Below are 13658 nucleotides of genomic sequence, written 5' to 3'. Positions count from 1 at the left end.
AATTTCAGGACTTTTTCTTGAATTTCTTTAATTTTGGGAACTTCTTTGCCAACTTTTCCCACCTTGAGGCCGCTGGAGCCTCGCTGGAATTGCCGGAGCTTCTCCCTCCCGGATCCGCCGCCATCTTGGAGCTCGTGTGCAGAACAGGTAATTTCCGCTTTATTTTTAAATATTTATTCCGGATGTTTTTGGTATTTATTGTAAATATTTGTGTTGATAAAATGTTCGTGGTTTTTCCTTGTTATTTTCCTGCTTTTTTTATTGGTTTTCCTCCATTTTTCCCAATTTCCCCCGATTTTATCCCATTTTCTCCCCGCCCCCCCCACTTTTTCCCCATTTTTCCTCATTTTTCTTCATTTTCTCCAATTTTTTCCAGATTTCCCCTGATTATATCTCACTTTTTTCCTATTTTTCCTGACTTTTTCCAATTTCTCCTGATTTTTTCCTGATTTTATCCCAATTTTCCCAGATTTTTCCATTATTTTTCCCATTTTTTCCTATTTTCCCCCCAATTTTTTCCCTGCTTTTCCCCCATACTTTATCTGATTTTTTCCATGATTTCTCCCCAGAATATTCCAGAATATTCCCACATTTATTTCTTGGTGTCTTTCAAATGTTATTAATTTTAATTTTTGGGATTTGATTCTTTCTTTCCTGACTTTGGAAATTTCTCCCCAATTTCCCTCCTTTTTCCCCATTTAATTCCCATTTTCCCCACATTCTGCCCCATTTTTTCCCATTTTCTCCCCAATTTTTTCTCCATTATTTCCCCCATTTTTCCCAAATTTTCCCCAGTTTCCCCCCATATTTTCCCCATTTTCCCCCCATACTTTCCCCCTTTTTATCCCAATTTTCCCCCATATTTCCCCCATTTTATTCCCAATTTCCCCCCATATTTTCCCCATTTTATTCCCATTTTCCCCCAATTTCTCCCCCATTTTTCCCCCATTTTATTCCAAATTTCCCCCCATATTTCCCCCCAATTTTCCCCATATTTTCCCCCATATTCCCTCATTTTATTCCCATTTTATTCCCATTTTCCCCCAAATTTTCCCCAATTTCCCCCATATTTCCCCATTTTTCCCCATTTTTCTCCCCATTTTTCCCCATTTTTCTCCCCATTTTCCCCCAATTTTTTGTAATTTTTTCCCCATTTTCCCCCCATTTTTCCCTTCATTTTTGCCATTTTCTCCTCTTTTTTCCCCCATTTTTCCATTTTCCCCCATTTTTCTCCCCATTTCCCCCCATTTTTTGTCTTTTTTTCCCCATTTTCCCCCAATTTTTCCCTTCATTTTTGCCATTTTCCCCCTCATTTTTTTCCTTTTTTTTTAATTTTTCCCCCATTTCCCCCCCATTTTTTCCCTTTTTTTCCCCCAATTTTTCCCCCAATTTTTCCCTTCATTTTTTGCCATTTTTCTCCTCATTTTTCCCCCCATTTTCCCCAAATTTTTTCCCATTTTTTCCCATTTTTCTCCCAATTTTTCCCCTCATTTTCCCCATTTTCTCCTCAATTTTTCCCCATTTTCCCCATTTTTTCCTCATTTTTCCCTCAATTTTCCATTTTTTCTCCTCATTTTTTCCTAATTTTTTCCCATTTTCCCCCCAATTTTTCCCTTCATTTTTTCCAATTTTTCCCCTCTTTTTTTTCCCTTTTTTTTTCATTTTTTCCCATTTTTCTCCTCATTTTTCCCCAGTTTTTCCTCAATTTTTCCGCATTTTTTCCCCTCATTTTTCCATTTTTTCCCCTCAATTTTCTCAATTTTTCCCATTTTTCCCCCATTTTTTCCTCATTTTTCCCCCATTTTTTCCTCATTTTTCCCCTCATTTTTCCCATTTTCCTCCAATTTTTCCCCTCATTTTTTCCCATTTTTCCCCTCATTTTTCCCCTCATTTTCCCCCATTTTCCCCCCAATTTTTCCCCATTTTTCACCCATTTTCCCCCATTTTTTTCTCATTTTTTCCCTCAATTTTCCCCAATTTTTCCCCATTTTCCCCCAATTTTTCCCCATTTTTCTCCCCGTTTTCCCCCATTTTTGTCATTTTTTTTCCCATTTTCCCCCCAATTTTTCCACATTTTTCACCCATTTTTCCCTCAATGTTTCCCATTTTTATTCTCCTTTTCCCTCAATTTTTTCCCATTTTTCTCCTCTTTTTTCCCATTTTTCCCCAATTTTTCCCTTCATTTTTCCCCATTTTTCTCCTCATTTTTTGCCATTTTATTCTCATTTTTTGGCCATTTTTCTCCTCAATGTTTCCCATTTTTATCTCATTTTTCCCCTCAATTTTTCCCATTTTCCCCCCATTTTCCCCCATTTTTTCCCCATTTCCCCCCAATTTTTCTCCTCATTTTTTGCCATTTTTTTCCTTTTTTGGCCATTTTTATTCTCATTTTCCCCCCATTTTTCCCCATTTTTTTTCGTCATTTTCTCATTTTTTCCCATTTTCTCCTCATTTATTTCCCCTTTTTTTTTCTCATTTTTCCCATTTTCCCCCCAATTTTTCCCCTCATTTTTTCCCTTTTTTCCCCATTTTTCTCCTCATTTTTTCCCATTTTTCCACCAATTTTTCCCCTCATTTTTTCCCATTTTTCCCCAATTTTTCCCCTCATTTTTCCCATTTTTATTCTCATTTTCCCCCATTTTTCCTCTCTTTTTTTTTCCATTTTTTCTCATTTTTCCCCCCATTTTCCCCATTTTTTCTCCCAATTTTTCCGCATTTTTCCCTCAAATTTTCCCATTTTTCTCTTTTTTTTTCTTTTTTTTCCCATTTCCCCCCATTTTTTTTCCATTTTTCCCCTCATTTTTCCCCATTTTCCCCCTCATTTTTCCCCTCATTTTCCCCATTTTCCCCCCAATTTTTCCCCATTTTTCACCCATTTTCCCTCATTTTTTCCCTCAATTTTCCCCCAATTTTTCCCCATTTTCCCCAATTTTTCCTCATTTTTCCCCCATTTTTTTCTCATTTTATCCCTCATTTTTCCCCGTTTTTTTCTCAATTTTTCCCATTTTTCCCCCCATTTTTTCCTCATTTTTCCCCTCATTTTTTCCCTTTTTTTTTTCATTTTTCCCCATTTTCCCCCCATTTTTTCCCCCCATTTCCCCCCCCATTTTCCCCCCATCCCCCCCTACAAATTCTCATTTCCCCCCTTCTTTTTTACCCATTTTTCACTTTATTTCTCCAAAAAAAAAACCAAAAAAAAACCAAAATTCAACATTTTTAGGCACAAAATCCACAGTGTGGAAGCGACTTGAACCAGGCCATCCCTGGCTGGAAAATTCCCAAATTTTCCACCGTTTTCTATGGAATTTTTGGGAATTTTTTTCGGGAATTTTGGGGGGCATTTTAAGGAATTTTCAGGGAATTTTTTCGGGGTTTTTCAGGCGTCTGCGCCCATGGAATGACTCAGACTTGTCGAAATTTTCACCAAAATTTTTCCTTTTTTTCTCGCCGCCGGCCCAGGGCAACGGGAGGGGTTTGGCCACAGCTGCAAAATAAAAAAAAACCAACAAAAAAACCCCAAAATTTCCTCAAAATTTGCATTTTTTAGGGAAAAAATCCCATTTTTTAAGGGTTTTTAAAGGGTTTGAAACGGATTTTTTGGCCCTTTTTTTCCCCTGTTTTATTCCAAATTTTTTCCCAATTTATTTCAAATTTTTCCCAATTTTTCCTCAAATTTTCCCCCAATTTTTCCCAATTTTTTCCTAATTTTTCCCCCATTTTCCTCCCAATTTTCCTCCCATTTTATTCCCAATTTTTCCCCAATTTTCTCCCCATTTCCCCCCAATTTCCCCCCATTTTTCCCTCCATTTTCCCCCCAATTTTTCCCCCATTTCCCCCCAATTTTTCCCCATTTTTCCCTCATTTCCCCCCAATTCTTCCCAATTTTTCCCTAATTTTTTCCAATTTTTCCCCAATTTCCCCCAATTTTTCCCCATTTTTCCCCTTTTTATTCAATTTTTTCCCAATTTTCCCCAATTTTCCCCAATTTCCCCCAATTTCCCCCATTTTCCCCCAATCTTCCCCCATTTTTCCCACTTTTCCCCCAAACTTTCCCCCAATTTCCCCCAAATTTTTCCCATTTTTCCCATTTCCCCCAATTTTTTCCCCAATTTTTCCCCAATATTCCCCCAATTTTCCCCCCATTTTTTCCCTAATTTTCCCCCAATTTTCTCCCCAATTTCCCCCCCAATTTTCCCCCATTTTTCCCATTTTCCCCCAATTTTTCCCCCAATTTCCCCCAATTTCCCCCAATTTTTTCCCCAATTTTTCCCAATTTCCCCCAATTTCCTCCCAATTTTCCCCAATTTATTTCCCATTGTATTCCAAATTTTTCCCCATTTCCCCCCATTTTTCCCCCATTGTTTCCCCCAATATTCCCCCAATTTTCCCCCCATTTTTCCCCCCATTTTTCCCCCAATTTCCCCCATTTTTCCCCAATTTTCCCCCAATTTTTCCCCATTATTTCCCCCATTATTTCCCCATTTTCCCCAATTTCCCCCCAATTTCCCCCAATTTTCCCCCAATTTCCCCCCATTTTTCCCCCATTTTCCCCCCATTTTTCCCCCATATTCCCCCCATTTTTCCCATTTTTATTCAATTTTTTCCCAATTTTCCCCCAATTTTCCCCCATTTTATTCTATTTTCCCCCCATTTTCTCCCCAATTTTTCCCCATTTTTCCCATTTTTATTCAATTTTTTTCCACCAATTTCCCCCCATTTTTTCCCATTTTCCTCCCCATTCTCCCCCCAATTTCCCCCCAATTTTTTCCCCATTTTCCCCGCAATTTCCCCCAATTTTCCCCCAATTTCCCCCCAATTTTCCCCCCCATTTTTCCCCCAATTTCCTCCCAATTTTCCCCCATTATCCCCCCATTTCCCCCCATTTTTCTCCCATTTTTCCCATTTTTATTCAATTTTTCCGCATTTTCCCCCATTTTATTCTATTTTTTTCCCCCATTTTTCCTCCATTTTCCCCCATTATTTCCCCCATTTGCCCCCAATTTTCCCCAATTTTCCCCCCAATTTTCCCCATTTTATTCAATTTTTTCCCAATTTTCCCCCCATTTTTCCCCCCATTTTCCCCCCAAATTTTTCCCCCATTTTCCCCCAATTTTTCCCCAATTTTTATTCAATTTTTTCCTTTTTTTTCAATTTTTTCCCCATTTTTCCCCATTATTTCCCCAATTTCCCCCAATTTTTTTCCCCCAATTTCCCCCATTTTCCCCCCAATTTCCCCCCAATTTTCCGCCCATTATTTCCCCCATTTTCCCCCCGTTATTTCCCCATTTTTTCCCCATTTTTCCCATTTTTATTCAATTTTCCCCCAATTTTCTCCCCAATTTTTCCCCAATTTTCCCCAATTTCCCTCCATTTTCCATCATTTTATTCTATTTTTTCCCCAATTTTCCCCCATTTCCCCCCAATTTTCCCCCATTTTCCCCCCAATTTCCCCCCATTTCCCCCCATTTTCCCCATTATTCCCCCAATTTTCCCCCAATTTTTCCCCCATTTTTCCCCCATTTTCCCCCCAATTTCCCCCCCATTTTCCCCATTATTTCCCCATTTTCCCCCCCATTTTTCCCCCATTATTTCCCCTTTTTTCCCCCATTTTTCCCCCCAATTTCCCCCAATTTTCCCCCATTTTATTCTATTTTTCCCCCAATTTTCCCCAATTTTTCCCCAATTTTCCCCCAATTTTTCCCCATTTTCCCCCATTTTCCCCCCAATTTTTCCCCCATTTTTCCCCAATTTTTCCCCCAATATCCCCCCATTTTTCCTCCAATTTTCCCCAATTTTCCCCCAATTTTCCCCCATTATTTCCCCAATTTTCCCCAATTTCCCCCAATTTTCCCCCCATTTTTCCCCCAGTATTTCCCCAATTTTCCCCCATTTTTCCCCCATTATTTCCCCAATTTCTCCCCAATTTTTCCCAATTTTTTCCCCAATTTTCCCCATTTTTCCCCACCTCTCACATCTGCCCCATGTGATTGGCTCCCTCTCCCATTGCCGGGTGGGCCCCGGGCAGGGCCAGCGGGGGCGGCTCCGCCGTCACCTTCTCCTCCTCGCGCCGCTTCAGGCACGCGGCCTTGGGGTTCAGGTTCCGCTCTGCGGGGACACACGGACAGCGGCTCCATGGAGGAGATCCCGGAAAATCCATGGAAAACCCAAAAATTCCATGGAAAACCCCAAAATTCCGTGGAGATCGCGAAAATTCCATGGAAAACCCCAGAAAATCCCGTGGAAAACCCAAAAATCCCATAGAAAAAACCCCAAAAATCCCGTGGAAAACCCCAGAAAATCCATGGAGATTGCAAAAATCCCATTGAAAACCCAAAAATTCGTGGAAAACCCCGGAAAAACCATGGAGAACCCCAGAAAATTCATGGAGAACTTCATGGAGAACATCCCAAAAATCCTATGGAGAACATCCCAAGAATATCCAAAAATCCCAAGGAAAAAATCCCAAAAATCCCACGGAGAAGATCCCAAAAATCCCATGGAAAAAACCCCAAAAATCCATGGAGAAAATCCCAAAAATCCATGGAGAAGATCCCAGAAATTCCATGGAGAACATCCTGAGAAGATCCCAAAAATCCCATGGAGAAAATCTCAAGAACATCCCAAAAATCCCATGGAGAAAACCCCAAAAATCCCATGGAAAACCCAAAAGTTCCATGGAAAACCCAAAAATTCCGTGGAGATGGCGAAAATTCCATGGAAAACCCCAGAAAATCCCGTGGAAAACCCCAGAAAATCCATGGAGAACCCCAGAAAATTCATGGAGAACTTCATGGAGAAAACCCCAAAAATCCCATGGAGAAAACCCCAAAAATCCCATGGAGAAGATCCCAAAAATCCCATGGAGAAGATCCCAAAAACTCCATGGAGAAAACCCCAAAAATCCCATGGAGAACATCCCAAAAATCCCATGGAGAAAACCCCAAAAATCCCATGAAAAAAACCCCAAAAATCCATAGAGAACATGGGAGAAGTTCCATGGAAAAAACCCCAAAAATCCATGGAGAACATGGAGAAGTTCCATGGAGAAGATCCCAAAAATCCCATGGAAAAAACCCCAAAAATCCATGGAGAAGATCCCAAAAATCCCATGGAGATCCCAAAAATCCCATGGAGAACATCCCAAGAACATCCCAAAAATCCCATGGAGAAGATCCCAAAAATCCCATTGAGAAAACCCCAAAATTCCATGGAAAACCCCAGAAAAACCATGGAGAACTTCATGGAGAAGATCTAAAAATCCCATGGAAAACCCCAAAAATTCCATGGAGATCGCGAAAATTCCATGGAAAACCCCAGAAATTCCATGGAGATCCAGAAAAGTCCATGGAGATCGCGAAAATCCCATGGAAATCGCGAAAATTCCGTGGAAAACCCCAGAAAATCCCGTGGAAAACCCCAGAAAATTCATGGAGAAGATCCCAAGAACATCCCAAAAATCCCATGGAGAACATCCCAAAAATTCATGGAGAAGATCCCAAAAATCCCGTGGAGAAAACCCCAAAAATCCCATGGAGAAAACCCCAAAAATTCCATGGAGAAGATCCCAAAAATTCCATGGAGAACTTCATGGAGAAGATCCCAAAAATCCCATGGAGATGATCCTAAAAATCCCATGGAGAACATCTCAAGAACATCCCAAAAATCCCATGGAGAACTTCATGGAGAACATCAAGAATTCAATGGAGACGATCCCAAAAATCCCATGGAGAAGATCCCAAAAATCCCATGGAGAAGATCCCAAAAATCCTATGGAGAAGATCCCAAAAATCCCATGGAGACAACCCCAAAAATGCCATGGAGAAGATCCCAAAAATCCATGGAGAACTTCATGGAGAACATCAAGAATTCAATGGAGACGATCCCAAAAATCCCATGGAGAACCCCAGAAAAACCATGGAGAACTTCATGGAGAAGATCCCAAAAATTCCATGGAGAAAACCCCAAAAATTCATGGAGAACTTCATGGAGAAGATCCCAAAAATCCCATGGAGAACATCCCAAGAACAGCCCAAAAATCCCATGGAGAAGATCCCAAAAATCCCATGGAAAACCCCAGAAAATCCCGTGGAAAACCCCAGAAAAACCATGGAGAACTTCATGGAGAAGATCCCAATAATCCCATGAAGAACTTCATGGAGAAGATCCCAAATATCCCATGGAGAAAACCCCAAAAATCCCATGGAGATCCCAAAAGTCCCATGGAGAACATCCCAAGACCATCCCAAAAATCCCATGGAGAAAACCCCAAAAATTTGATGGAAAAAACCCCAAAAATCCCATGGAAAACCGAAAAGTTCCATGGAGAACATGGGAGAAGTTCCATGGAGAAGATCCCAAAAATCCCATGGAGAACCCCAGCAAATCCATGGAGAACTTCATGGAGAAGATCCCAAAAGTTCCATGGAGAAGATCCCAAAAAATCCAATGGAAAACCCCAAAAATCCCATGGAGAAGATCCCGAAAAATCCGTGGAGAAGATCCCAAAAATCCCATGGAGAAAACCCCAAAAATCCCATGGAGAACCCCAGAAAATCCATGGAGAACTTCATGAAGAACATCCATGGAGAAGATCCCAAAAATCCCATGGAGAACTTAATGGTGAACACCAAGAATCCCATGGAGAAAACCCCAAAAATCCCATGGAGAAAACCCCAAAAATCCAATGGAGAACATGGGAGAAGTTCCATGGAGCAGATCCCAAAAATCCATGGAGAACTTCATGGAGAACATCAAGAATCCCATGGAGAAAACCCCAAAAATCCCATGGAGAAAACCCCAAAAATCCCATGGAGAAAACCCCAAAAATCCCATGGAGAACATGGGAGAAGTTCCATGGAGGAGATCCCAAATATCCCATGGAGAACCCGAGAAGAACCATGGAGAACTTCATGGAGAAGATCCATGGAAAAAAACCCAAAAATTCCATGGAAAACCCCAGAAAAACCATGGAGAACTTCCATGGACAACTTGGTAGAACCTTCCTGAAGGACTTTATGGAGTCCTTGCATGAAGTTCTACCATGAGGAACCACCCAACCCCTCCACCCCTTCACCACCCAGACCATTCCAGAACTTCCCCCTCCGTTTCCATGACCAACCTCGGACCTGCTGCTCCAAGCTGAGGATGACGGCCACGGCCTGGTGGAGAATCAGCAGCTTCGTTTGGGGTTTGTCGCTTTTCAGGTGCAGTTGCACCATCCTGCCCAATTCTTTGAAGGCCTCGTTGATGTCCCTCACGCGCAGCCGTTCCCGGGCGTTGTTGGCCATGCGCCGTTCTTTCTCCCTCTCGGCTTTTTGCTCCGGGGTCAGGTCCTCGTCGTCGTTATTGCTGCGAGGAGAAGACCAGGACACCTTCGAACTCGGGGATGGCACCAGGGATGGACCAAAGTGGTGGAGAAGACAAAAAAAACCTTGGAATTTTGGGGCTCGGCCATGTTTGGATCGAGGTTCTAAAGCCTCTTGGAGCTCGGGGTCTTCACAACATTTGGACCAAGGTCCCAAACCCACTTGGAATTTGGGGTCTTCACCAAGTTTGGACCAAGATGGTGGAGAAGACAAAGCCACTTTGAACTTGGGGTCACCATGGATGGACCAAGATGGAGGAGAAGACAAAAACCCTTTGGAATTTGGGGTCACCAGAGTTGGACCAAGGTCCCAAAAAGGCTTCGAATTTGGGGTCTCGGCCACGTTTGGACCAAGGTCCCAAAACCTTTGAGTTTGGGGTCTTGGCCACGTTTGGACCAAGCTCCAAAACCCCTTGGAGCTCGGGGTCACCATGGATGGACCAAGATGGAGGAGAAGACAAAAACCCCTTGGAATTTGGGGTCTTGACCACGTTTGGACCAAGGTCATGGAGAAGACAAAACCCCTTGGACCTCAGGGTCACCATGGTTGGACCAAAGTCACAAAACCGCTTGGGGTCTCCACCAAGTTTGGACCAAGATGGTGGAGAAGACAAAACCGCTTGGAGCTCGGGGTCACCATGGTTGGACCAAGATGGTGGAGAAGACAAAAACCCCTTGGAATTTGGGGTCACCATGGTTGGACCAAGGTCACAAAAAGGCTTGGAATTTGGGGTCTCGGCCACTTTTGGACCAAGATGGTGGAGACAAAACCGCTTGGAATTTGGGGTCTCCACCAAGTTTGGACCAAGATGGTGGAGAAGACAAAACCGCTTTGAACTTGGGGTCACCATGGTTGGACCAAGATTGTGGAGAAGACAAAACCCCTTGGAGCTCGGGGTCACCATGGTTGGACCAAGGTCACAAAAAGGCTCCGAATCTGGGGTCTCCACCATGTTTGGACCAAGATGGTGAAGACAAAACTGCTTTGAATTTGGGGTCTCGGCCACTTTTGGACCAAGGTCATGGAGAAGACAAAACCCCTTGGAGTTCGAGGTCACCATGGATGGACCAAGATGGTGGAGAAGACAAAAACCTCCTGGAATTCGGGGTCACCATGGTTGGACCAAGGTCCCAAAACCTCTTGGAATTTGGGGTCACCAGGGTTGGACCAAGATCCCAAAACCTTTGAGTTTGGGGTCTCGGCCACTTTTGGACCAAGATGGTGAAGAAGACAAAACTGCTTGGACCTCGGGGTCACCATGGTTGGACCAAGATGGTGGAGAAGACAAAAACCCCTTGGAATTTGGGTCACCAGGGTTGGACCAAGGTCACAAAAAGGCTCCGAATTTGGGGTCTCGGCCACTTTTGGACCAAGATGGTGAAGACAAAACCGCTTGGAATTTGGGGTCTCCACCAAGTTTGGACCAAGATGGTGGAGAAGACAAAACCCCTTGGAGCTTGGGGTCACCATGGATGGACCAAGGTGGTGGAGAAGACAAAACCCCTTGGAATTTGGGGTCACCATGGTTGGACCAAGGTCCCAAAAAGGCTTCGAATTTGGGGTCTCCACCATGTTTGGACCAAGATGGTGAAGACAAAACCGCTTGGAATTTGGGGTCTCCACCAAGTTTGGACCAAGATGGTGGAGAAGACAAAGCCCCTTTGAACTCGGGGTCACCATGGTTGGACCAAGATGGTGGAGAAGACAAAACCCCCTTGGAATTTGGGGTCACCACGGTTGGACCAAGGTCACAAAACGGCTCCGAATTTGGGGTCTCGGCCACTTTTGGACCAAGATGGTGGAGACAAAACCGCTTCGAATTTGGGATCTTGGCCATGTTTGGACCAAGTTCATGGAGAAGACAAAACCGCTTGGAGCTCGAGGTCACCATGGATGGACCAAGGTGGTGGAGAAGACAAAAACCCCTTGGAACTTGGGGTCACCATGGTTGGACCAAGGTCACAAAAAGGCTTCGAATTTGGGGTCTCCACCATGTCTGGACCAAGCTCCCAAAACCTTTCAGTTTGGGGTCTCCACCATGTTTGGACCAAGGTCATGGAGAAGATAAAACTGCTTGGAATTTGGGGTCACCATGGATGGACCAAGGTGGTGGAGAAGACAAAAACCCCTTGGAATTTGGGGTCACCAGAGTTGGACCAAGCTCCCAAAATGCTTCGAATTTGGGGTCTCAGCCACGTTTGGACCAAGATGGTGGAGACAAAACCGCTTCGAATTTGGGGTCTTGGCCATATTTGGACCAAGATGGTGGAGAAGACAAAACCCCTTGGAGCTCGGGGTCACCATGGTTGGACCAAGATGGTGGAGAAGACAAAAACCCCTTGGAATTTGGGGTCACCATGGTTGGACCAAGGTCACAAAAAGGCTCCGAATTTGGGGTCTCCACCATGGATGGACCAAGATGGTGGAGACAAAACCGCTTGGAATTTGGGGTCTTGGCCAGGTTTGGACCAAGATGGTGGAGAAGACAAAACCTCTTCAAACTTGGGGTCACCATGGATGGACCAAGGTGGTGGAGAAGACAAAACCCCTTGGAATTTGGGGTCACCACTTTTGGACCAAGCTCCCAAAACCACTTGGAATTTGGGGTCTCCACCATGTTTGGACCAAGCTCCCAAAACCTTTGAGGTTGGGGTCTCCACGATGTTTGGACCAAGGTCATGGAGAAGACAAAACCGCTTTGAACTTGGGGTCACCATGGTTGGACCAAGATGGTGGAGAAGACAAAAACCCTTTGGAATTTGGGGTCACCATGGTTGGACCAAGCTCCCAAAACCGGTTGGAATTTGGGGTCTCCACCATGTTTGGACCAAGATGGTGAAGACAAAACCGCTTGGAATTTGGGGTCTCCACCAAGTTTGGACCAAGATGGTGGAGAAGACAAAACCCCTTGGAGCTCGAGGTCACCATGGATGGACCAAGATGGTAGAGAAGACAAAAACCCCTTGGAATTTGGGGTCACCAGGGTTGGACCAAGGTCCCAAAAAGGCTTCGAATTTGGGGTCTCGGCCACTTTTGGACCAAGATGGTGAAGACAAAACCACTTCGAATTTGGGGTCTTGGCCAGGTTTGGACCAAGATGGTGGAGAAGACAAAACCCCTTGGAGCTCGGGGTCACCATGGTTGGACCAAGATGGTGGAGAAGACAAAAACCCCTTGGAATTTGAGGTCACCACGGTTGGACCAAGGTCACAAAAAGGCTTTGAATTTGGGGTCTCGACCACTTTTGGACCAAGATGGTGGAGACAAAACCGCTTGGAATTTGGGGTCTCCACCAAGTTTGGACCAAGATGGTGGAGAAGACAAAACTGCTTGGAATTTGGGGTCACCATGGATGGACCAAGATGGTGGAGAAGACAAAACCCCCTTGGAATTTGGGGTCACCAGAGTTGGACCAAGCTCCCAAAACCGCTTGGAATTTGGGGTCTCGGCCACGTTTGGACCAAGGTCCCAAAACCTTTGAGTTTGGGGTCTCCACCATGTTTGGACCAAGATGGTGGAGAAGATAAAACTGCTTGGAATTTGGGGTCACCATGGATGGACCAAGATGGTGGAGAAGACAAAAACCCCTTGGAATTTGGGGTCACCATGGTTGGACCAAGCTCCCAAAACCCCTTGGAATTTGGGGTCTCCACCATGTTTGGACCAAGGTGGTGAAGACAAAACCGCTTGGAATTTGGGGTCTCCACCAAGTTTGGACCAAGGTCATGGAGAAGACAAAACCGCTTGGAGCTTGGGGTCACCATGGTTGGACCAAGATGGTGGAGAAGACAAAAACCCCTTGGAATTTGGGGTCACCACTTTTGGACCAAGCTCCCAAAACCGCTTGGAATTTGGGGTCTCGGCCACGTTTGGACCAAGCTCCCAAAACCTTTGAGTTTGGGGTCTTGGCCACGTTTGGACCAAGATGGTGGAGAAGACAAAACCTCTTCAAACTCGGGGTCACCATGGATGGACCAAGATGGTGGAGAAGACAAAAACCCCTTGGAATTTGGGGTCTTGACCACGTTTGGACCAAGGTCATGGAGAAGACAAAACCACTTGGAGCTCGAGACCACCATGGTTGGACCAAGCTCCCAAAACCTTTGAGTTTGGGGTCTCCACCAAGTTTGGACCAAGATGGTGGAGAAGACAAAACCCCTTGGAAGTCGGGGTCACCATGGTTGGACCAAGATGGTGGAGAAGACAAAAACCACTTTGAATTTGGGGTCACCATGGTTGGACCAAGGTGACAAAAAGGCTTCGAATTTGGGGTCTCCACCATGTTTGGACCAA

General features: G+C 44.3%; 1 protein-coding gene across 1 annotated transcript in view; it reads right to left on the bottom strand.

Moving 5' to 3' along the window:
* Window positions 1–5965: 5965 nt before the first annotated feature.
* LOC143693243 (transcription factor 4-like) overlaps window positions 5966–13658 on the bottom strand; it is a 36049-nt gene continuing 28356 nt past the window's right edge. The window contains exons 9-10 of the mRNA XM_077173247.1: window positions 9119–9348; window positions 5966–6105 (exon numbers count right to left, since the gene is read on the bottom strand). Coding sequence (XP_077029362.1) covers window positions 5969–6105; window positions 9119–9348 — 367 coding nt within the window. The 3' untranslated portion in view covers window positions 5966–5968. The remainder of the gene's footprint in view (window positions 6106–9118; window positions 9349–13658) is intronic.

This window comes from Agelaius phoeniceus, unplaced genomic scaffold (assembly GCF_051311805.1).
Source record: "Agelaius phoeniceus isolate bAgePho1 unplaced genomic scaffold, bAgePho1.hap1 Scaffold_462, whole genome shotgun sequence".
In the NCBI taxonomy this organism is placed as follows: domain Eukaryota; kingdom Metazoa; phylum Chordata; class Aves; order Passeriformes; family Icteridae; genus Agelaius; species Agelaius phoeniceus.
The sequence above is the reverse complement of the archived record's forward strand: the minus strand, read 5'-3'. Positions and strand labels throughout refer to the sequence as shown.